Source organism: Grammomys surdaster, unplaced genomic scaffold, assembly GCF_004785775.1.
Source record: "Grammomys surdaster isolate TR1022 unplaced genomic scaffold, NIH_TR_1.0 146, whole genome shotgun sequence".
Taxonomy (NCBI): Eukaryota; Metazoa; Chordata; class Mammalia; order Rodentia; family Muridae; genus Grammomys; species Grammomys surdaster.
In genome coordinates this window covers 11,107,806-11,133,074 of record NW_021604604.1, presented here as the reverse complement: position 1 = coordinate 11,133,074, position 25,269 = coordinate 11,107,806, and the positions used below count along the sequence as shown (strand labels likewise).

Below are 25,269 nucleotides of genomic sequence, written 5' to 3'. Positions count from 1 at the left end.
TACGATGTCAAAAGAAGTATAGGTCAACATGGGGCTGGAGAAGGCAAAGGCAGAACAAGAAGGGATTTCCTCCTCAGCTGACGGCAAGGGAAAAGGCAGTGTATCTGGAATAGAAGGGACCCATCTCCATCTTATATCTTAATATATGTGCCCATCAGGGATGCTTGCTCAGTTACGTGAACAGTGCTGGGGACCAAGCCTGAGCTGGGCAGCTGGCTCTGTTTCTAAGCATCATCACAACTAGGACATCTGTATCCTTAACTTATTTACTTATTTCTTTTGTAGAAGCATGCATACCTGTTTGCATGTGTACAGGTGTGTGTGCATATGCAAGGACTTATGTGTGGAGACTGGAGGCTAGCACTGGAGGCTAGCACTGGCGGCGAGCACCGGTGGCTAGCATTGGCTGCTTTCCGAGCCCCAGAGCTCCCCGTTTCTGCTTCTCCAGCACTGGAAATTTGACTTGGGTGCTGGGGACCTGAACTCAGATCCTAACGATTAGACAGCACTTTACCAACAAAGCATCATCCTCCACCACCACCCCGCCCCAGCATCCATCTTTACCTCTTAAAGAGGTAATCACAAAGATTAAAGACAAAGGAAATACAATTTGAAAACAAAAGATCATTTGAATCTCCAGGAATATGCAATTTTTTCTTTTTTTTACAATCTTTCCTTTTTGTTTGTTGGAGATTGAATCCGTGGCTTCACACATGTTATATATGGACTGTACCACTGAGCTACCCCATTCCATTTAAAAAATATTCATTTTAAAAATTTATTTACAGCACTGAGGATCACTCTCAGAGCCTTTGTGCATGCTAAGAGAGTATATATATGTATATACACATATATACCTGCTAGACAGACATATATGTAGTATAAGATCATTATGTTGACCCTTGTTTCAGTCTCTGGGAGGTGCCTGTGCCATGGCACTGACTTCTATGAATGAAACAAGAGGAAACCCCAGTGACACAGTGGTCAGGGTGCCGAGCCCGGGTATAGGGGATTCTGTACTTCATTCAGGGGTCAGTGGCCACACCCTCCTGCACAACACTACCTAGGGGCTGATGCTGAGGAGATTCACCTTCCTCATCTGAGAGAGAAGTTCACCCTGCTAGAGGTCTGGTCACCCTGCTCTTGACACTGTAACTTAGGCTTGAGAAAAGCTTGTTTATCATGTGAGAACGAGACCTCAGCGTGACACAGAGTGGATGGAATGGAGTAGAATTTAGAATGAAGCTGATGTCACATTGCAGTTGACATCGCTACATTCAAGAAAATAGTCTCGGGTCTTTCAACGGCCTCAGTCCTCCTCCTTGGAAATTGGACTGGGTGGTATCAGACCTCCAAGAGAAACACAACAATCTGCCATGACTGTTTGGTTTCTAGTTTCTTGTGTTTGATGGAGCTTTTCTAGTGAGAGGCCCCAAAAGCCCTGATTTCCCAGAATTCCTCTGAGACTGAAAGGAAGGAGAGATTTATTATACTGTTTCACAAAAGAAAAAAATATTGGAGGGTTACTCTATCAAGTGGTAATACCCTAGGGATAAAATCCAGTTGTTCAATTTCCCTTGGCAAGCAATCTTTCTGACCAAGCCAAACTCCGTCAACTCCATTTCCCCTTAAAATCTTCAGGTTAAAAAAAGAAGCGAATCTTCTCTTTGCTTGCTTGCTTCTGTGGGACAGGGTGAACAGGCTTCAGCAAATGAGTTCACTTACCTTCACTGCATAATAGTGAACCCCGTAGGTCGGGAGAGACTCCACGATACTCATGTAGCTGCAGAGATAGCACACACAATGCACAGGAAGGTTAGTAAGCAGAAGTGGTATCATATATATGTTCTTTTGCTGTGTGTTATGAGGTCCTGAATATTAACTTGGAATTTAGTATACACTTCTTTCTCCCCACTTATCTTTCCAAGTAGAAATCAACAGCCTTGATATATGGCCTATTAACACTCAAACGTAGTCTTGTGTGTATGTTGTGTATATGTGTGTATGTCTTCATGGTTCTGTACATCTGCATATACAAGCGCACATATGTGTAAGCTGATGTGGGATGCTTTCCTCTATCACTCCCCCCATTAGAAACGGGGTTTCAGTGGTGTGAAGCTCACTGATTGAGCTAGGCTGTCTGTCTAGTGAGGAACCCACTAGTCTCTGCCTTCCCGGTAGAGAAGGCATTATATAGTACCATTATATAATTGTATATATAGTACCATTGTATAATGTACATTGTCATGCCTGGTTTTTATCTGGGTCTGAGAATCTGAATCAGGGGGTCCTTCTGCTTATAGTGCAAGTATTTTATTGGCTGATCTGTCTACCCACCTCCCAAACACTATCATAGTGAGCTCTTGGGAAGGCCACTTACTTCACAATTGCTTGTCCCCTTGTCTGTCCATTCAGCTTCTTGTAGTACTCAATGACTCTGTCTTCACTAGATTCGGAAGAAATGATTCTGGCATTAGAGACAAGCATCCCACCCACACACACGGCACTAAGACATTGTAATGTCCATCCTCCTGAGAACTTCAGAGGGAGCAGCCACTGGAGAATAACTGTGACCTGAAATGACATTTCTTAATATTGCTCATGTAATGTCTAAAAGACTGGGTGGGAGATAGAAAAGCCTGTTTTCTCCTCAGAGGACTCTCGCTGTCTTTATCTCAGACTGCTAGTCAGTTGGATAAGATTGTCGTGAAGCTTTGGGTGAGTGAATGGGGCTGTCCTTTGTATGATGTTATGGAAAAGGAAAAGATGAAAAACACTTGATGTCAGTCACAGAGGACGCTGTGGTTAAACTTGCTCTCACATTCCCTTCTGACACTCCTCATTTACAGGTCCTGTCTGCACAGGGTCTGGGCAGTATGGTAACACTGCTCCTATCCAGTGCCCAAGGCCAGACTTTTCTGAGTGGTCAAGGACTCAGAGCTTCCAAGGAGGAAAGAAAATTCTGGAACTTGAGTTTGGTTAATAAGATTCCCAGGGACACACTGGGAGAACAACGCACTAGCTAATAGGATGAGATTACAGTGTATTTATCTTTTTGAGGTTTTAACTTCTAAGATTAACAGGAGATTAGATGGCCCCTTGGTGACAATGGCTAGCCAAAATTTGCTTTGACAGAATAGCCTGTGGTTAGGGCAATAGCCTTCCTGGGGATGTGACAGGTACCAAGATAGGTGAGAACAATGGCAGCTCCCACTATAGCCACAGAGGTCACAGAGCCAGCCCACAGGAAGAAATGTGACAGTCATTGGCAAAGGGACTTGTGTCCCATCTACTAAAGATGACCCTAAAGGCTTCATCCTCCATACCCTCACCCATAGCTTTGGCTTTGAATCCACTGATTCAGTCATTTCTTCAGCCACCAGTGAGGAGACTCTGTTCATTTTCTGTAAGCACTCCATGATGGGGGGGCGGGGGAATGGGAGTTACAGGGGTTGTACTCTCGAGACTTTATTAGCTGATCTTGGTGTCCACTATAAATTCCTAGAATTTAGGTGGAGCCCTCTCTTACATTTTTCCTGTTTTCCTTCTTATCTAGGTTCTCTTTTAGGGTCCCCCATTTTGTAAGTTCACGACCTATGATGGCATGCTTTGAACCACACAACTGTGATTTTGATGAGGTCAACTTCCAAATCTGTGGTCAAGGCAACCAATGGAGACTCAAGCCTACTTCTTTTCTAGCTCTGGGAGTGAGCATCCCTGAGGTGGGGTTGGGAGACTGAAAGTCAATACAGTGTTATGAATATAAGCAAGGCTTGGGAAAAAATCCACAACACAAAGTCCCAAACACTGACAGGCGGCTGTTCTACTGGCCGGATCACAAGGTCTCATGGGGCCTGACAGCTGCAAGAAGTGCTGCCTCCCTCAACCTCGTCCAGCTGCCTGCTGCCTGAAGCCATCTGGTAAGCCACAGCCATGACCTCCTCTTGCCTCCGGTTTCTCCACTTCTTTCTCCACACTAAGACAACAGGGGCCTGTCATGTGGTGACATACTCAATGCCAGCTGGAGTCTCATCAAGCATAGCCCAGCCCTGCTCCATCCTGTTCCCACCTGTCTCTTGAACCTATGGAAGGGATGGGTGTGGCTCGATCTGCAGACTGTGTCCCTAATATGTCTGATCCTTTTAAAGACTGGACAGAATTAGAGTGGGAAACTCACATGTTATAGAAAATTGAACCCTGAGTGCTGGCTGTAGGGTATGATGTAATGTGCATTACCAGGGCAGAACGGCGCCTTCGCACTGGCTAGGTCTTATTGGGAAATTACATTACTGCTCTGCAGATAAGGAGGCACAGAAACACCATGACTGGCAGGAGGGGCAGTGGTGCTGATGCTGTCGATGGGGTTCCCTGTCTTGGAGGAGTTGTCAGACTACAGAGTCAGGGTTTCAGTCCTTTCATATACTGTAGAGGCGATTGGGGTGCCTGGCAATCTATAACCAAGCTAGTGATGGGGAAGCCAGGCAGGCCCTAATGCCGCTGTGTTCTGTAGTGCTGGGGATACTACCTTAACTTGTTAAGATGCCTCTTTGATAGGGATGCCATCACATAGCATGAAATCCATGCATGGGGAAAGGGGACCGGCCCCATGGCTCAGTAAACTTGTGAACATTGTATGCCTTCCAGTGAAACAGAGTGACTTATTTAATTACAGCCTGAAGTAGCTTGGTGTGGTCACTCCCATTGTACACATGGAGAGAGAGAGGCTAGCTTGGTAGTTATGACCTCACAATTCACAGAACTGTCTGGTACTGTGATAAAACCTGTGACTTTACCAGAATGTCACACAAAAGGGCTCCTGGTGACCAGTCTTGGCACAAAGGACGGTCACTATATCTGAGTACCAGTGGGAATGAAAAGCCAGGAAGAATGGGGAACCTGCATCCTTGGTTCAGGAATGATGAGGGCCACCCGGGACTGAGTGGCATGGAGGACATGATGACAAGCGGATGGGCAACCGTGATGCTGAGTGGTGAAACCGAGCAAGCTCAGAGAAGCAGTGTTTACTAGCTTCTCCTTTTGTGCTGTATCCATACAAATGACATCTTCCCCCGCTTAGGTTGAGAAATCAGAGACAGCCATGAGCAGCTGCCCTCAGGGTGAGGGCAGAGGGAAAGGCTGTAGATTCTTTTAGCATCAGGATGGTCCATGCTACTGATTTGTTTGCAGCTGGGTGTGGCACTGAGGGTGCCCAGCTTCTGTGTCTGGCCACTCTCCCGGTGGGTTAGACTGCTGTCTGGGTAAGGCCTTAGGGAAGGGCTAGTTTGGTCATGTGACTAAAGGATGTTCTGGTAAGATGGCTGTGGGCAAACTGTTTAGGTAGAGATGTTTGAGTAGATAAAAGGCAGAAAGCAGAGCCAGAAGGAAGGCTTTCTATATTACTAATAACATGAACACGGAGGATCTGGCGGAGACAATGTAAGAATGGTCCAGAATGAGAGAGGGGGAGGGAGGGGGAGCTCAGCAATTGGCACTGGGGTTGGTTTAACAATGTTAAACAGTAAAGGAAGACAGGACTGAGGGACGAAGTAGGTCAAAGTTGATTCTGACTCCAGACCGTCTACCACCATCACAGCTTGCAAATGTAACTCATCCCAGCATGGAAGAACTTGTAGCCTCTCAAGTTGTTACCATCATCTCTTTAAATGAGACAATGTTTCACTATATAGCCCAGGCTGGCCTTTGACTCACTGATACCACCCAGATTGGTTTTGAATTGGGAGTCCTTGGTATAGCCTGCTCTTTATTTATAGTTACATTACCAAGCGATGACGCTAGGTCAGGTCAGTGATGACCTGAGGGGTGGATACTGATAGGGGCTCAGTTTGGAGTCCAGCTTTCCAGGAGCTTCTCAGAGAAAGGTGCTTTTTGCGTATGGGTTTCATCTCACTAAAGAACTCTGTGTTATGACCTGACCTACCTACCCCATGGCAAGGTATCTTAAGTCTACTTAAATAAAGGAATAGATGGATTATTTACTGCTGGAAGTGTCTAGACAGGGTAGGATACTAGTTCAAAAATTTTAGAATGTAGTTATAAGTGAGTGTTAAGCATTGTGTGTTGTGGTTACTATGGCCAACTTCCTCGGTGCTTTGTTTCTTCTCTCTCCTCCCCTTCCCTCACCTCTCCTCTTCCCTCCCCATTTCCCTTCCTCTCCCCTCTCTCTCCTGCCCTCTCCTCTCCCCTTCCTGTCTCTCCCTTCTCCTCCCCTCCCTCCTCTCCTGTCCTCTCCCCTCCTTCCTTTCCCTTCTCCCTGTCCCTCCCCTCCTATCTCCTCTTCCCTTCTCTCTCCTCCCCCTCCTCTCCTTCCCTCCCCCTTTCTTGTATGGGGGGGCTCACACACACTAGGCAAACTTGTACCACTAAATTATATCTCAACTCCTAAAAAAATTTTTTTTGAGACATGGTCTCACTAAGTTGCTGGCTTTGAGCTGACTATGTAGCTCGGGGAGGCTTTCAATTTATAATCCTCCTCCTCAGCCCTCTGATGGGGATACGGGCCTATACCACCAGGTGTCCTGCTGTGACTATGGCTTATAATATGAGCAGTTACACTGCTTTCTGAGAAGGCATCAGAAGAGACACCAGGGAACTGTTCCTGTCCTTGTGAGAGATCTGAGGTCAGCACAGAAGTGCCCAGCAGGATTCGAACACACTCCTCAGGAATGTGGGCCCTGTTCCATCCAGGTCCAACCATAAATGCCTAAATCATGTGGAACTGGATAACTCAGGGCTCTGCAGATGAACTATGGCATAAAGTGACAAAAGAGGCAAACATCTGGAGAAAGAAAACAACTTGCTTTTTCTGTTACCGAAGGCATGATGCCCCTGTCTCTCCAACCCTTCAGAGACTACATTCCAACCTGGAACTTGCAATCCTCCTGCCTCAGCCTCCCAGAATCCTGGTATTATAGGTCTAAACCACTATCTGACTCTGAAACCAGTTCTGAACTAAGTTACTTGACATAGTGGGGAGGGCAGTAGGCCTGTGATAGCCAAACCCTGTGCCCTTCTTGAGGAAGGGGAGGCTTGCTCCTGAGAAGGTTCTGTCATGGGGTCTTACCAGTAGGCCAGGGATGGGTGTTCCTTCAGGGCTTGAGTGGGAAGGGCTGGCAGCTTTTTCAGGTCACTTCTCACCACCTCATTGCTGAAAGAGAACGTCAAGAAACATCACATCACCCTCGGAGAAATTAACTGCCCTGCTTCCTAGGATCCGATTGACTGAGAGCCTGACATCTGATCCCTTATGATGGTCGGTGATGGAAACAAGGGGCCTTTGTTTTTGTTTATGTGATACAATGGGGAAAGAACACAGGACACTCGGAGCTGAGGGGTTTCTTTTTCCAGTGCAGAGCCAGGGATGCACTTGTGGGGAGCCTCAGAACCTCTGTGCTCACAGAGACACTGTTGCATGCTGGGTTCTGAGCAGCATCCAGTATGAATGTGGGGAAGAAAAGGACCCCATGGGGAGTGTCTCAGGAGGCGCTTCCAGGGCCCTGCAGCTGGGCTCACAGACTCAAAAAAGGGCTCAGCTCAGCTCATCCCTGGAGCACCTTCTGTCTCCCTAATACACAGTGCTAATAGTCTTGGCTTAGATTCACCCCATTCTGGAAACTCTTTCATCAGTGTGATATGTAAACAACCGTTCCTTTGAACAAGCCTGCAGACTACCTAGCAAGTGGGAAGCAGATTATTTGGTACTATTGGGAGGATTGATACAGCTGGTCTTGGAATCGAGTGTCATCTCTCAGAAATTCACACATATTCAGGGTTGGAAGATAGTTTAAACTCCCTTGTTTCAATCAACCTCCTTCAGATGAAGAGTCCCAAGCCTGATCAACCTTTGGCAATTTAAAACAATGACTCCATCATCTACAAGGTTCTTATTCATTCCACTCAATCAGAGTTACAGAAATAAAGTCACCAACAGGTCTCTTAATGTTCTAAGTTTCCTTTTTTGTACTAAACTATTCTTATAGCTATGTAGCCACAGTCCAAGGGTTAATAAACACCTATGTCTAATCACTTAGCAGTTCTGCAGCCATTTATGCTACGGGTCCCTAGTATCTATACCCACACTCAATTTCTAGAGCCATTAACAATATGCACTTGGACGTGGTTCCAGTATCTAAATAGTGTCTCCTGCAATGGGCCCACCCCAAAAGCCTCAGGCTTATCAGCTGGGCTTGCCAGAGTTCATCTTGTGGAGACTTGTATTAGATCCATAGCACTAACTTGGGATGTTGGCAGCTTTTTGTGTTGTTCATATAAAGCTAGGTAAACATTGGCCACCAGGAGCCTGGACTATACCATGAAAAAGTAACAGAAAGGAGATCAACACAGAAATAGGAAAGAAAGAAAAGAGGAGGAGGAGGAAGAGGAGGAAGAGAAGGAGGAAGAAGAGGAAGAGGAGAATGAGGAAGAGGAAAAGAAGGAGAAGGACTAGGAGGGGAAAGAGAAGGAAGAAGAAGAGAAGGAAAAGGAGGAGAAGGAGGAAGAGGAGAATAAGGAAGAGGGAGAGGAGGAAGAGGAAAAAGAGGAAGAGGAGGAGGAAGAGGAGGAAGAGAAGAAGGAAGAGACAGGAATGGGACAGGGAGGCCACAGATGCAGGTGAAAAGCTCCAGGGAGGACTGGAGAGCAATCACCTTTAACCCTCTGCTGTCAACTTAAGGATCCAAAGTTCCTTGTATCTGGAGTGGAAACAACACTAGCAGCAGTGACATCAGCAGCTCCACGACCAAACGCAACTGAGGGAAACCATGTCAGAACCCAATTTTATTTCAGTGGTGTCTAGGAATCATCTGGTTGTTTAGTAACATTAGAGTTGCTGGCCCTTCCCAAATTTACTAAGAAATAAGGACAGGAATGTTTATATATTCATCCTGAAGTTGCCAATCAGAAGGGGATTCTCAACTTTGAATTGTTGGACTCCATGTACTCAAGACCTTGTAACATTGTAGTCTCGGTAGTATGGAAAGGGTTTGTTTTTACTGGCCATAAGCTAGAGACCTCATGGCTATAAAGAAAGTACCACAGGAGATAGAGATGAAATCAGATGTGGTCCTTACCCAAAATGTGCTCACAGGTGGTAGAGGAGGAAGGGAAGGGAGGATGGGGGTGGGAAGAACTGTGTTACAGGGGACTGGGAAGAGGTGGGGTGCTGATATTGGGACATAAAGTGAATAAATAAATAAATAAATGGAAAAAGAAAATGAGAAATGTTCACTCAAAGATAACTGACAGTGTGAGTAGAGAAATAAAGTGATTATATTAACTTAAACAATGCAAGAGTTTTGAGGAAGTAAAGGCCTTTTTGGGTCTGGTGTAAAAACAGGGTTTGGGTCTGGTATAAAACAGTTTGACGCTATGTAAAAAGGGGTACAGAGGTCATGTCTACTGTCAAGGCAGGAGTGTAACCTGATTAGAAGAGCCCAGTCAGAGTGGCTGATACGTGAGGGGACAATGGGACAGGAAAGACAATTTGGAAACAGGATTTTGAGAACCTTCAATGATAGCTTAGAAGCATCCATGGTCCTCCAGGAGACAATGCAAAGCCACCGGAGCTGTTCAAAGTGGGAAGCCCCAAGTGTTTAGGAAAATGAGGTTATCAACTATGACTTAAAATTGCATGTCAGGGAGGCCTAATTTAAGCCAACGTTTGTTTGACTAAACACCTGAGAATCTAGAGTGGTGTGCAGAGGGTCTTTTCTGCCCCGTTAACTATGAATTTACTGAAGCAGGGAAATTTGACTCCATGCTCACCAGTGCTGAGGGTGGGTCCTTAACTATCAAAAGGCTCTCTTGTGGGGCAAGGTTTTATTTGCTGGGATATAGTCTGAGAAAAGCGAGGAGCAGCATCTTCATGGAGCTGAAACCCGAGCTCAAGCACCTCCGATTGTCACATCCAAAGTACATTTGGGGAAGGGACTGAAGGATACAAGAGATCACTATCCCTCCCAACCACAGGTTTGTTGGCAAATAAACATCCCTGATGACAACCACAGGCTGTACTTCCTTGCTGAGGCTTGCCATGGATTCTCTTTTCCTCTAGGGCAAGGTTACTCAGAAAAGTATATGGAGAAGTCACCAGGGCATGAAGCCCATCCAAATCCATTACACTCTGGAAGGGATCCATGATTCCCAGGTCTCCCCAGAGGATGAGTATGTAAACATATTCTGCTTGCCTTTTTGTTGTTTAGAAACACCTGCAGTCACTTAGAGGTGTCCAGCCCTGTCACTCTGGCCAATGTGTGCAGCTGGAAATCAGAAAGCCATTCTAATGTTCTACAATGTAACTGTGCCTCTGACGTTGGTAGATAAGAAGTATGAGCCTTGGTAGTACCTGAATGGGAGAAAGTCACCCCAACGGGACAGGTGTCTGCTTCACCTCAAGATTCTACAAAGCTATAGCCTAAAAACATGTGCTAAGACCTTCCAGGTTTCTTGTCTAGGGTTGCCATATTGATGTTCCTCCAGAGTTCAGTATGCATGGTATACACCAGCCTAAAACATACTGTAAAACAGTTCATAGTCATATTCTACCTTTAGAAACAAAAGTTAAAAAAAATTTCTTACAAACCAGTTGTAAAAAAAGTTTCCCAGTCTTATTTCTAATATCAACTTGATTGTATTAAAGAGAAATTTAGGTAGCTGCTATTGTTGCCAGTGTAGGAATGGTATTTCAATGCTTTGGTGGTTTTTCTTGGGAGGGTAGGCTTAGATGATGTGCTAGTGTTTGAGTGATCTACAGGAGAAAAAAAAAAAGATATGACTAATAAAAAACTTGCCACATCAAAGAACAACATATTTAGCCAAAACACTAAAATAAACACAAAGTTAAGCATCAGAAAGGGTTTGATACTGCCCAGAACTCCCTCTGACTGGTGATCTGAATTCTTGCTTAGGCTGTGAAGCTAAACACTGCAAGGGAATATAAATAAAAGTTAAAAATATCTATCTGGGTTCCCTGAGGGACAAGCCTGACTGCATAGGGGTTGATGTCAAAAGTATCCCTTCTCCAGGAAAAAGGCATCGGGATGGGTATGGCCCTCATGCCTCACTGGACAATGACAGGGGGACCGGAGCCATTACAAAGTCCCTTTCAAGTACTGGAGGTCAGGCCTCTATCCCCACCTTCGCAAGATTAGAATTGCCACAGCCCTTCTATACTTAGAGAAGGGAGGAGATGTGGGGCAGCCCTGCTTATACACTGAAGGCCTAAAATCAGCCATAGGCCTAAAATCAGCAATAGAGCTGTCATACATGTATGCTAACACCAAGTCTTGGGTCTCTGTGGAAAAACATTGAAACAGATGGCTATAAGCTATTGTAAACATGCAACTTTTGTGGAAATTTACCAGCCTGAGTAGTCATAGACCTTGTAAATAGGTAGCCTTGGCAGATACTACCAACTTAGATAAGGACAAGTGAATCATAGCCAGAGCCATAGTGACCTGTCCCCTGAACCTTCACCCAGCCGATACCCTATTCTGAACAATATCTGTACTCCCCCTGAACACCCACGCTCCGGTGTCATCCCCTTCCCCACGTCCTGACTTTTTGTGTTTATAACCCTTGTGTGAATAAGTAAAAATTATGATTTGATTTAATAAAATAAATAAAAATTAAAAATTAAAAAGAAAAGGTTTGATAAAACCTACCCCATGTTTTCCTTAAAAGAAAATAGAAAGCTGGGAGGGGCTGGCAAATAGCTCAGAGGTTAAGAGTTAAGGATGAACACTTCTTCAGCAGAGGACCAGAGTGTAGGTCCCAGCACCCACACCAGGCGGTTGATAACCATTCCAGCTCCAGGGAATCCAATGCCCTCTTCTGGCCTTCATGGACACTGCACTCATGTGCACACACATAAATAAAAACACAATCTTTTTTTTTTTAAAATCTAGGAAATAACATTATCAAGAAATCCCCCTTTAGTGAAATGAGATGTTCATACATTGAAGAAGCAGCTTGGGGCCTCTGGAGTATACTTAATGAGGAAAGAACCCTCCCTGAAGAATGTTCCCTAAAACCACTGTTTGAAAGACAAATCTAGTGTAGTATAAGTAAATAAGCAGAAACTCAGAAATTGAGATATTGGAATGGTATTCTAGCACCAAACTAAATCCTTGGTATTTGATGGGCATATTGTAAAGCTGTGGTTCTCCGGGAAGAGAATGTGTTTCAGTAAAGTAGGAGTGTACAATCTTTTGCACACATTTCCAAAAACCACAAGGCTCCAGGAAACAAATGCTTCTTAACCTATTTGATGGCCAGCCCATCTTTTAACTCAAGAGTCTGTTTTACTATCTCTTCTACCCAGCATGAACATTTATTTTCTTTCTTCTTTCTCCTTCTCCTCCTTCCCTACCATTTTTCTTTTTCTTTCTTCATTCCTTCCTCCCTTCCTCCTTCCCTCTCTTCCTCCTCCTCCTGCTCTATATCCCACCCCACCCCACAGGATCCAGTCTAATGTAGTTTAGGTTGGCCTCAAACTCCCTATGTTGCCAAGGTTTATCTTGAATTTACAAAAATTATCTTCATTTTATATGTATAGATGGTTTGCCTATATGTCTATGTACCACATGTGTGCCTGATGCCCACGGGGGACAAGGAAAGTATTCAATCTCCTAGAACTGGAGTTACAGATAACCATCTGTAACTGCCATGTGGGTCCTGGAAATTGAACCTGGGTTCTCTTTGAGAGCAACTGTTCTTAACTGTGGAGTCATCTCTCCAGTCTCTGACCTCGAATTAATCCTTGACCTTCTTCCCTGTACCCACCAAATGCTGGCATTACAGATACACATCACCACTTCTGGCAGCATCTGGGTTTTTTGTTCAGGGAGAGTGATCTCTTTGATGCCAGTCCTGCCAGACCAGGGTGTTAATTCCCACCTGAGACCAGTACTTAATCACTTGTCTGAAATCTGAGAAATTCTGAATTGAGAGATTCTGAATCTGGAAGCATCAGGACCATCAAATTTCAGCTCTTCATTGCTGGTCAGCATTTCTTTTTTCTTTGGTACAATGAACCTTGAAAACTCCATGGTAGATGAGAAATGAAGTTACTGACTTATTACTACTGATCTTCAAGAAGTGTGGAAGAAACAACTTTTCTCTTTACTTCTTTCTTCTTCTGTTCTCTGCCCTACTTTGCTGTCTGGTGATGCAAGGCAACGCTGAGATTGTGCTAAATGAAAGACAGGATGTGTGTTCACTTCCTTCGAGTCAAACGCTTTGCCCAGGTGTGGGACCAGGCTCAGAGACGCTGACGGGTTAGAAGATGTCACAGAGATCTTCCATGTGGGATTCATATATATGGGAATTTTTTGTCATTGCTTTTGCATCTGGGGACTCGCAGGTTACTTTCCTCCCTGGGATCCTGACTTTCAGATATGTACCATGGGCTAACCCATAATGCTACTGACACATTCATGAGTTATTCATCCTCCATTTCTGATGCTAGTCACCCAATTATATGAGTGCTTATTTCTCTGTGTGTCTAATTTTCCTAGGCATCAAGGAAATCCTTGTGAACTTCTCATTTGGTTGTAAATGCATAAAATGCAAACCAAGTTAAGATTTCTTAGCCTATGATTTCAGGCAAATAATTATGCTCAAACAGCGTGAGAGAAAGCAACTGATTCCTTCTCTCCAATGTCAGCCTTTAAGTTGGGAATCTCCACTCTGAAAATTTGACACGGTGTCATGACCGTGAACCTCTGTGCTTGTCAGAGCTCACTGAAAATGCGATACCAAGATTAAATCCATATTTAACAAAAGAGAGAAGCTGTCACAACACAATGTTCCCTCCTTACTTTAAATCTGAGTGGTTCCCACAGGATTTGAATGGTATTAACTTGCAAAAATAAATCAATGTGTTTTTACGCTTTGAAATGTAAATCATACCCTCAACAGCTCAAATGGACCTCTCTGCACAAAGCAAAGCTTTTTGGAAACGTTTGTAACTTTTCTGTGTGTGTGAACTCTTCACTTCAGACCCTCAGATGCTGTTTTGAAAGCCATCGGTGGCGTGACAGTGTCCTGCTGCTTCTCAACTTGTGACTCTTCAGGTCATTTTGAAATCATGAGAAAACTCCATATGCACCCTCTTTCTTTTACAATAAGCAAATATAAGAGAGTCATATTAATTTCAGTTCATTGAGAGGTATGCTTCAGGTTTAACAGATGACATTTCCCCCCTTCCTCATCCAATTGGGAAGTTGCCATGAGGGAAGCTGAAATTTTTAAGTGTGACAGAACTGGCCAAGTTACGAAAGCTGTAGCCTAAATGTGAACTATTCCTAACACAAATGACTGTTCTGTGGTGTTTTTTCCCCCATTTCTTTTCTAAAAAGTCTTAGCAAATCCGTTTCTCTTGCTAAAGGAGAGTGATAGCTCTTTTCTCCTTTATGGCAATCCAGCAGTTGTGGGAGTCAGGCATGACAGTGCCTTTTGTAATACTTGCACTCAGGAAGCTGAGGCAGGAGGATCCTGAGTTTCAGGCCAGCTTGGGCTACAGAGTAAGACCCTGTAACAACTTCCTCTGCCCCTCACCTAAATATCCATTTGTACAAAAACAGACACCAAATGATCAAAAGGCCTGATAAAACCTTATAATAGCCAATCTTGCTTCGTTAGATGTAAATCACTTGTGGAAATGAAAAGCTATGGCTTCAGGAATCTACAACCTCTGATTCGCAGTTGTGGTTTGAATGAGAAATGTCTCCCGTGGCTCATTCTGTTGAATGATTGGTCCCCAGTTAACGACACTGTTTTGGGCAGGGTGTGGGGTCTTAAGGAGGTACAGCTTTGCTGGAGGAAGTACGTCACTGGGGGCGGGCTTTAAGGGTTTCTAGTTTTGACCCACTTCCTATTCCCCTTTTCTGCTTCCTTGTATACAGGAAAATGTGACCGGTCAGCTTCCTGATCCTGTTGCCAAGCTAATACCTTCCTGCCAGGATGAGTGCTGCCATTCTGGTACCATAAAGTCAAAACCAACTATTCTTTCTTTCCTTCCTTCTTTCCTTCCTTCCTTTCTCCCTTTCTTTTTTAAAGAATTATTTATTATATACATATGAATACACTGTAGCTGTCTTCAGACACACCAGAAGAGGGCATCAAATTCTATTACAGATGGTTGCTGGGAATTGAACTCAGGATCCTCTGGAAGAGCAGTCAGTGCTCTTAACCACTGAGCCATCTCTCCAGCCCAAACTACTCTTTCTTAAGTTGATTTTGGTCATGGTATTTTATCATAGCAATGAATATGATACTGTTGTCTTAAACACTTAATCCTGTTGACTGGACAAGACAATAACCGTGCCATCATTTGAAAGATAGCCTTTGCATATGAATGCATATATCATGTTGTAAGGATTTTTACAAAAAAGGAGATCTTTCTTATCTTTTCCAGGAACTTCTAAATTTCTTGCTCTGGCCCATAACTTGCATTCTCAGGCTTAACTTCCAAGAGGAACTTCCAAGCCTAGAATTTTCAGAGATCAGCAAACCCATTTTAGTTCACATTAACTACCAATAGCACCTTTCAAAGGGGACAGACCAGACTTTAAAAGTAGAAAGAATGGGAAAAAAAATCAAGAGAACATTGCTTTTTGTTCACCAAGGTTTCTTTCTCTCTAGCCTAGTGACCATTCAGTCCCACAGCTTTAGAAAATAAAATATTAAAAGGTCATTATGCTCTTTGCTTTTAATTACTCCCCAAGGGACCTAAGAACACATGGCTTCTGGAAGTTAATGGGACTGTTTCAGCTGAAACTCCTCTTTGAAAATCAGCCTCTTGTGTTGATGAAGGACTGCTATCTGTCTCTACTGACTGAGCGATCCGTGGCTCTGTTTCTAAAAGCATAATTTTCCTTTTGAAAAGAAATCCGAGTAGAACCCTACAGATGCTATCTCTGGGACCCACTTAAGGTTTCTTCCCAATCACTAAGCATGCCATGTCAGCCCAGATTCTCTCATACAGATGGGCATTTATTTAATCGTGTACAGATGTTGCTATGGCTCGAACTTGAAATGTCCCCACAGGCTCCTGTTTTAAATGCTCAGTCCCTAGCTGGGGGGTGCTATTTTGGATGTCTGGAAACTTTGAGAATGGGGTTTAGCTGAAGGAAGTAGGTTGCTTCCTGGGGGAAGGTTCTAGAGGTAAATTATTCCAGGCTACTTCCTGTCTGTGTTCTACTTCCTTTAAGCCATGACGTGGACACTTTCTCCCACCACACAAGCCCACCACCATGATGCTCTGTACCAGGATCTGAGGCTAAACTACGATAGACTGAACCCATCTGAAACTGTGAGACCAGATGAATCAGTTCACTCTTCAGTCGTTTGTACAAGGTATTTTGGCCAGAGTAGCACAAACAGTAGTAAATATCATATAAGCCAACTGCAGGCAGCCAGTTAAAAATCTCACTTCTTTTCCTTTCTGGAACTGTTTCTCTGGAATGCTGAGCCTGTTAGAGCTTCCTATCTTTCCCTACCTCTGAAGTGTATGGCATTTGCTAAATTGGGAGTCCCCTCGATAAACAATGTGGCTCAGAGTCTTTTTCAGTTGGCTTACGGGTACTAACACAGCTTCTGTTGCAAGGGCTGGCTTTAGTGATTAGCATCAGCACCTCTAGTCTTCTGTAACAAAGGTATTTCCAGGCCCCAGTAGACAGCCCAGGGCAGCAGAGCTTCAGTGATTCCATTTTAATAAAGCTTGTTACCAAAAAGTTCTATGGAATAGATGTCTTTACTTGTCCCAGATGACTCTCTCCTCACCCACACATAAAAGTCACTTTATTCTAATTGGATCACAAATAAAAACACTAGTCTAAGGAAGACACTTAAACAACTCTCGGACGGTGTATATCTCAGTACACGTTGTTCTGTACGGTTCTAATGGCCATTCCAAGGTGATGGTACTTAGCTTCACAGTTATCAATTACATTCTACTCATCTATCTACCATGGAAAAGGAGAGGGGAAACTGGATAGAATTGAGATGGGAGAGGAAAAGACGGCTTTGTGGCCTTATAGCCTCCCTCATGGGTCATGAGTCCTTTTGCCATATTGTACTGATGGTTCTTTATGTCAGAGTTGGTGTGGGTTTGGGCATTAATGATTTACGGTGTTTCAACTTTGATAAATGTTATTGTTATCATATAGTATCATATCATATCAGAACAAATTTGTTATGAGACAGAGCCCATGTTGGCCTGGAGCACTGTGTAGTACAGACAGACCTTACATACAGGGTGGTCCTTCAGGTTCAGTCTTCCCTGATGCTGGGGTTACAGGCATACATGCACTTCCATGACCAGTGTAAAAGTAATTATTAAAAAAATTTATCACATTTCCAGAAAGTTCCAAGAACTAATTGAAGGTGATAAGGAGATGATTCTCAAGAGTCGTATAAAGAGATGGGTCAGTTCTAAATTAACTCTCCCTTATGATACAAATGTCCCCAAATAAAAAAAAAATCAAGCTACTGTCCCTAATAGCTTGTTTAGTGCAGTGCTGTGATATCTTCTGTTAAGTCAGATTGGACTCTCACTTGGAAGTTTGGATTTTCTGTAGGTTGATTCAACAGGTGTTTGGTTTGTTGGTTGGGTGGTTTTTAACAATGACTTTAGCAAGAAATGGGTATTACTTTTCTACAGTAGCTCAAGGATTATTATTATTATTTTTAAAAAAGGTATAAATGAAATCCCAAGAGGGGCTTGGGAGGTAACTCAGTAATTAAACTGCTTGCTGTATAAGGATGGGCCCTGAGTTCAGCTCCTTTCCACCCATGTAAAAAGTAAGGCAGGTGGTATGTGTCTGTGATCCCAGCTAGGAAGAGGAGACAGGAGGATTTCGGGGATCCAATGGCTTGTCACTCTAGCTAATCAGTGAGGTCCAGATTTAAGACTCTGTCTCAAGAGTGGAGAGCAATATAAGAAGACGATTGATATAGACCTCTGGGTTCTATATGCACATGTACACGTATATTCCACACACAGAAGGGCTGAGAATTCAAGAAACTGGGACACAAATAAAGCTAGTATACGTATCAGGCAATATCTGCTAGTTGACTAATGTTGACTCGTAATGACTAAATGATAACTTTTTGGTTTTACTCTGCGTTGGGCCCGCTCCATCTAACATTAGCTCCTATAGCTGTCTTGACTGACAGCTCGGAGGCTATTCAATTGTTTTCAAGCAGAAACACTATCTCTGCTCACTTCCTGAGTGGTGACACATACGATTCAGTTTTTTTTCTTTTAAACCCGAACACACATCAGGAAACGAAAGGAGATTATTTGTGCTGTGCTACGGAAAATAATACAAGTGAGAAAATATTATTTTTTAGATAAGACAGTTTCCTAACCCTTTAATGATAGCATACACATTTGTCCACCCTGTGTCAAAATATCAACACGCATGGTCCAGATTCTCACTATCGTTGGCACTGCTCACCTAACTGTCTATAGCTCAGCCCTTGCACTATCACGTTCAGTAAGAATGTTGCTTAGAGTTGTAGACACTTTTTTGGGAGGTAGGGGGAGGACCATCTCTGTGAGTTCAAGGCCAGCTTTGTCTACAGAGTGAGTTTTAGGATAGCCAGGGCTAGGTAGAGAGACTCTGTCTCAAAACAAAACAAAACAAAACAAAACAAAACAAAACAAAACAAAACAAAACAAAACAAAACAAAACAAAACACAGACAAACAAAAAAACCTTCCCAAACCTGTAAGAAGAGAGTGCGAGCATTTCTACTGACAAATAGGAGAAACTGGCAGGACAGCCCTTCAGGCACGTGCTGAGCAAAAAGGGAGGCCTAAAGGAGAACCAGAGGAGGCCCTGAGTGACATGGCGGAGTGAGTGGCTCTTGTTCAGGACTGCCTCCCTATCAGTCTCTTCCTAGGAACACCATGTCAGCACTTCCAGCCTCTCTCAGCTGCACAGATAACCTCCTTTCCTTGTGCTTCAGTGAAGATGTTCCTATGGTTTGCAGGTTTTTAATACTCATTCTGCACAAGTAGAGTCAGGCCACACTTGAACTGTTGAGTGTAGACATGCAGTGCCTGGGGCAGGAAAGGCCTTTAGGAAGGGACAGATTCGAGACTCTCGAGGTTGTGAAAGGCTTACTTTGACTTATTTTTTTTTTTAATATTCATGGGTGTTTTGATTGTATATTTGTATCCCATATTAATGCAGTGCCCCTGGGGGTCAGAAGAAGGTACTAATTCCCTGCATCTCGAGTTATAAATGGTCGTGAGTTGTCATGTGGATGGTGGAAATTGAACTCAGGTCCTCTGGAAGAGAAGCAAGTATTCTTAACCACGGAGCCTTTGCTCCAGCCCCAGAGTCACTTTGACTTTGAGTAAGGCCACAAATTTCAAAGACCATTTGATTCTATGGTATCTTAGAATTAAGCCTTGGATCCTATGTTAAATATATAAAAGCCTTCTCCAAAGGTCTGTGTTTCTAAGCTTACTTTTATTGATGTTTGTTGAGGAAAATATATTTATGACTGGTAATACTTACAAGTTAAAACTATTCACTTGCACACAGTAAGAGAACTTGCATTAGTGACTAGTATCAAAAGTTAGTTGCTGCAGAACTAAAACAATTCAAATGCCAAAGCTAAAACACTTGATGTTCAGCAAACCGACCATGGCCAACTCCTTGTTTGGAGAATCTTCCCTGAGGTGGCCTGCAAGAGGCACACATAAAAAAGGAAGCATCAAACTGCACAGTGGTGGCACACACCTTTAACGCCGTACTTGGGAGGCAGAGGCAGGCAGATCTCTGTGAGTTAAAGGACAACTTGGTCTACAGAGTGAGTTCCAGGACAGCTAGAGCTACACAGAGAAACCACGTTTTAAAAGATCAAAAAGAGAAGAGGAGGAGAAGGAGGAGGAGGGAGAAGAAGAGGAAAATGGTGTGTCTTACTTGAAATTTCAAGCATATGCTACTATCTTTTAAGACTGGTTTTCTTAATATTTTATTATTTATTTCTTTTTAATGTGTGTAGTTTATGGATGTGTTCCTAGGGGTGTGAGCACATGTGCTTGAAGGTATGTGGAAACTGGAGGTTGGCATCAGGGGTCTTCCATGATTGCTCTAAACTTTATCTTTTTTAGATAGTCTCATATTGCAGCTATAGGTTAGTTCTACTAGGCTGTCTGGCCAATGAGCACTGGAGGGATTTTCTGTCTTTGTCCCCATTCCTACCCACAGTGCTGGCATGATACATGCACAATGCTGGTCCTAGCTGACATGCTGACCCTCATGTCTGCACAGTGGCCCTGAAAATTCCAAAGTGTTACCAATCTCTAGCCTGCTTTAGAAAATGGTATGTTATCAGGGGTTTGCTTGTCACAGCTCACCTCTGCACTCTGTGGGGTGAAGTTTCTGGAGTGAGATAAACTGACCTTGCGTGAACTGTCTGGCCTTCCCTTCTCCTGGCTGCTACTTCTCTCTTTAGACAGCTGCAGCTACAAAAATCCTCTAGACAACTCTGACCAATGAAACACCCTTTGCATATCTTCTTTCTGCTCACAGGCTAGCAGACTGGAGCTCACAAGGGGCCCTGAAAGATTGCCAGGCCTGGCTCTGCTCTTCCTCCTCCCTGACTGTCGGTCTGTGTGGCCACATTCCCATGATCTGTGGGACAGATGGGTTTGTTTCCAGTCCACATTCCACCCTATCAGGGTGTCTCAAAAAGAAGGACTATTTGCAGCAGGGTTCTGAGCTGGCTGATGGGGAAGTTTCATCAAACTCCCGCTGAAAGTGCGGACTTTCAACCAGTCTCCACAGAACTGCAGAAACCTTTTAAGTAGGTGGGACTTAGACAATTGTTAAAAAAAACCCCTCAGACCTAATCCCCAACTCAGGTCAGAAGAAAGGAGCAGAGAACAGACTACAAGTTATAGTTTCTACAAACTGGACAAGCTTCATTCAACAAATTCAGTAAATGGGAACTGGCCATATGCCAAGTTCAAGGTCTCTAGCTAAGACCTCTGACACCTGTTAAGTAGTGAAAATCTCACCCCCCCTTCCTGCCAAAGACCTAGAGAAAGGAGGCTCTGAGTGCTCTTTACAGAAAACAGTCAAAGTGAGGTAAAAGGACTACAATTTAGAGCAATGGATCAGCTAACTCCAGCTCACAGGCTCAAATTATCCGTCTTTGATTGTGTTTGCATGGCCTGTGAACTTGGAGTGGGTCTTACATTTTTAAATAAAGAAGGTGAGGGAAAGGAGAGGGAAGGGGGAACGAGAGAAAAGAAGGAAGGAGAGGAAGAAAAATCCATGATACACGAAGATTTATGTAACATTCAAATTATCTGTTCCCTAAATAAAGCCTTATTTGAAACAGAACCACGCTGCTCAGTTCTCCAGACACATGACTGTCAGTTCCTTTGACACTTGGTCAAAGCGAAGTGCCTGCTGTGGGGACCCAGTGACCCAGGAAAGCCAGATACAAGGTTTCTACAAAAAGTATGCCAACTACTGTTTTAGATTTAAAAATTTTCCTTTCCATTTAGTTGTGGCTTTAACTGAATCCATACACCTCAGGTCTGGTTAGGTTATATTTATAGGTTAAAAAAACAAAAACAAAAAAACCTTGGAGATAGCAGCATGCATGGGGTAGAAATACAATGTGTTTGTGTGTGTTCAGGAGCAGCCTTCTGTGTAGGCAAATGTAGGGATCAGAAGCTGACGTCAGGTGTCTTCGTTGGTCACTTCCGGTCTCTCTGTTTTGAGATAGGGTCTCCCTCTGGAGCTCAGCGGCTTGACTGACTGGCTGACCAGTGAGCCCTAGGGTTCTCTCTGTCTCTGCCTATTTCTGCCACAGCACTGGTGGTACACATGCGGAGTAGGTACTGTGCTTTTTAAATAGCTGCTGGGGCTTTGAACTTAAGTCCTCAAGATTAAATAGCAAATGCTTTATCCCCTGAACCTTTTCCACAGATCTGATGCATACCTTCCTTGTGCTTGGGGGCAGGGTTAGGAGTAGGGTTAGGAGTAAGGGGTAAGTATAAGAATAAGTGTAAGCTTTAGGGTAAGGGTTTAGGGTAGGGGTAGGGTTTGGGGTTGTGGTTGTTGATACCTTCCTCCCTCCCTCCCTTCCTCCTTCCCTCCCTCCCTCCCTCCTCCCCTCCCTCCCTCCCTCCTTCCTTCCGTGCTGGGGATATACTTAGCCTCATATAGGTTAGGCAGATATCCCACTACTGAGCCATAAGCCCCAACCCTTGGAACCCAATGACTTGATAGTCTACTTTCTTGGTCATATAGTCATTTCTTTTACAGACAGACCTTGATCCTAAACAATGGGCTATCCTGGGCTTTCCTCAGTAGACACTGATAAAACAGAATACCTGGATGATGCCTGTCTATGCACAGTTAGTTCTGTTGAGGGTAGCTATAGTCCCCTTGCTGTGCGGGCTCTGTTGCTCCTGAGAGAGTGAGGACAATCTCAGCTCTGCTGCCCTGTCTGCCCTGTGTTTAATGAATGAATGAATGAATGACATGACCCAAGTTAGCAGCTCTACAGGATCACTCAAGCTGGACTTAGAAGTTAAGTCTATTTTTTCTCAACATAGCATCTTTCCACAGAAGGCCAACAGGTGTGCATTTCTATGCTGTTACTATTTCCCTGAAGCTTCCCTGGAGCTCCCTATATGGTAGGGATTTTCCCCATGAAAGTCAGTGGCTAAGTTGAGAAGGGGGAAGGGAAGATGTACATCTATTCCTTAGAGCTGTCAGGTTATATGCAACCCAATTTACACCCCAGAAGTGATGCCTGGCTCCCCACAGACGCATGGTCAACACACCAGGCCCAAGAACAATGGCTGTTGGAGACACTGGACTCTGAGCTCTTCTCATTAGGTTCATTTCGTAAGAATAGTGTCCTCACTAACTCTGGGCATGCCTTGCCAGACTGCCTGCTTAGTTGACAGTATGATATCTGGATCTCACTAATTAATACTCTGTCCTCCTTCAAGGCAGTTTCTTTAGATAAAAGGAAAAAAACAAATATATCTTTCAGCTAACAAGAGAACAACTTTGGGGGACTCACCTAGAGAAATCTCCTTTTGCTTCCTGTGGGAGAAAAAAAATGAGTGAAACATCAGACTGTCGTTAAGACTTAAAAGCAAGCCCTGCCATCATGGCTACTTCTCTGTTGGGTAAGACAGACCAGCTTCCCTCTGTGTCACCCTGTCCGCTCTGTAATTCAATGAAAAGAAATGCTAAGCCAGCAGTGACAGAACAATCCCATAATTCCCAGTGCTTGAGAGGCTCAGGCAGGAGGATTCTGAGTTTGAAATGAGCCTTGGTTGCACAGTGAGACCCTGTCTGGCGGGTCAGAGTCAGGGAGAATATATACATAAGCTACCTGAATAAGAGGCACAAGGTAAACCTCACAAAGGTTTATACAATTTATACTTCAAGGCCTTGGTCTAACTATATTAGGTCACACACATACTCTTTATCTCTCTCCTCCTCCTTCCTTCCCTCCCCTTCCCACTATCTCTCTTCCCCCACACTTTGTTTCCCCCTTTCTCCTTTAATGCCTCTCTTACCTCTTTCCTCCCCTTCCCTTCCACCCTCGCTTCTTCCCGTTCTTTGAGACAGCTGCAGTCTGCCCTCCTGGTCCAATCTCCAAAGCAGCTGAGATTATAGGTGCATGCCACAGTGCCAGGCTGCTATAGTCCAGTTCTGCCATTTTGAATTCCTTCCCAATTATACCAAAGAATTGTAAGGCAGAGGCCATATGAGTGTCAGGGAGTGTGGTAGGCTACCTCAGACACAGCAGCATTCAATGAACACTTGTTAAGAGAATATCTTGTGGTAGAGTTCCAATTCATTGTGCCAACATTACAGATGATACTCCTGCGCCTCTGTCTGTGTGTCTGTGTGTCTGTCTGGTCTGTCTGTCTGTCTGTCTGTCTGTCTCAGGCTAAAGGCTTTTACTTTGCCTTTCTGGGGGGGACAGGAGGTGACTTCATCTAGATATTCATCTGTTTTTTTTTTTTTTTTAGGGTAAAAGAAGGTACCAAACTTAAGTGAGGAATGGAGAACCGAGTGATTGCAGGTTAAACACACAACTTTCCCTAAGGTCATACGATATACTATCTTGAAATATTGGAACAGTTCAAATCTCTGCTTATGGCATGGCACGAGTATTCCTAATAGCTCCTTCCATCTTGTGACTAGAAAAGGTTAGAAAGTCAGACAGCAGACTTGACTGTTGTTTGTACATGGCAGCCACACCTTCTTGTATGTGTGTGTGTGTGTGTGTGTGTGTGTGTGTGTGTAAAACAACTTACCTGTAAAATATAGGAAGCTAATTCAAACACCACTTCACTGTCAACATCAATAAGCTCCTGAAAAGAAAAAACAAAACAAAGTGAGTCTCTTATTGTGTCTACTTAGTTTTGAATAATTAATTAATTAAAAACTTTAAAATGAAGATCTTGTGATGTAGTCCAGGCTAGCTTCAAACTCACAATCCTCCTGCCTCTGCCCCCAAGTATGGAGATCTGAGGCATGATTCACATCACTCTTAGTCTGGTGCCTAAACAGCTTCCTTACTGCTGCTCCCATGGAAGAGATCTGGTCTTTCTTGGAAGTTCCGCAGAATCACAAATACATTTGGAGTGTCTTTGGTTCTTTAGACAATTTCTCAGAAAGACTTGGTCCTGAATAGTCCCCAAGATCTTTTCAAAGAAGCCTATATGTCATCTTCAGATTTGGATGTGACAGTAAAGAACAGACCATGTCCAGATTTCTATAAATCTGTTCAACTTTGTAATTTTTATTTCATGTGAATGGGAGTTTTACCTGCATGTATGTCTGTGTATCATAATGCATGTAGAAGGAGTGTGTGTGTGTGTGTGTGTGTGTGTGTGTGTGTGTAAAGAGAGGGACTGGGGAGGGGGAGAGGAAAAAGATGAAAGATAGAGAGAGCGAAGGGCAAGGAGGATGCTAAATCCCCTTGGAGTGGAGCTATAGATGGCTATAAGCCATCTGTATGCATTATGGTACACAGACATACATATAAGTGCTGGCAATTAAACCCAAGTCCTCTGGAACAGTGGCCAGTATTCATAACCACTCTCCAGCCTCAAAGCTGCTGATCTTTTTAGTCACTGGAAATAAGTGACTTAGCTGCTCAATAACCAAATATATCACTTTTGTTTTCTGAGATAAGGTCTTACTGGTCTCGCTATGTAGCCCTGGCTGGCTCAGAGCTCAGG

The 25,269-nt window shown here is 43.8% G+C and overlaps 1 protein-coding gene across 3 annotated transcripts in view; it reads right to left on the bottom strand.

The window, feature by feature from the left end:
• Frmd4a (FERM domain containing 4A) overlaps nt 1-25,269 on the bottom strand; it is a 201,397-nt gene that overhangs the window by 77,427 nt on the left and 98,701 nt on the right. For all 3 annotated transcript variants that reach the window (XM_028764786.1, XM_028764785.1, XM_028764787.1), the window contains 5 exons: nt 24,340-24,396; nt 23,088-23,110; nt 7,082-7,165; nt 2,381-2,446; nt 1,726-1,783 (listed from right to left, as the gene is read on the bottom strand). In XM_028764786.1, the coding sequence (XP_028620619.1) occupies nt 1,726-1,783; nt 2,381-2,446; nt 7,082-7,165; nt 23,088-23,110; nt 24,340-24,396 (288 nt within the window). The remainder of the gene's footprint in view (nt 1-1,725; nt 1,784-2,380; nt 2,447-7,081; nt 7,166-23,087; nt 23,111-24,339; nt 24,397-25,269) is intronic.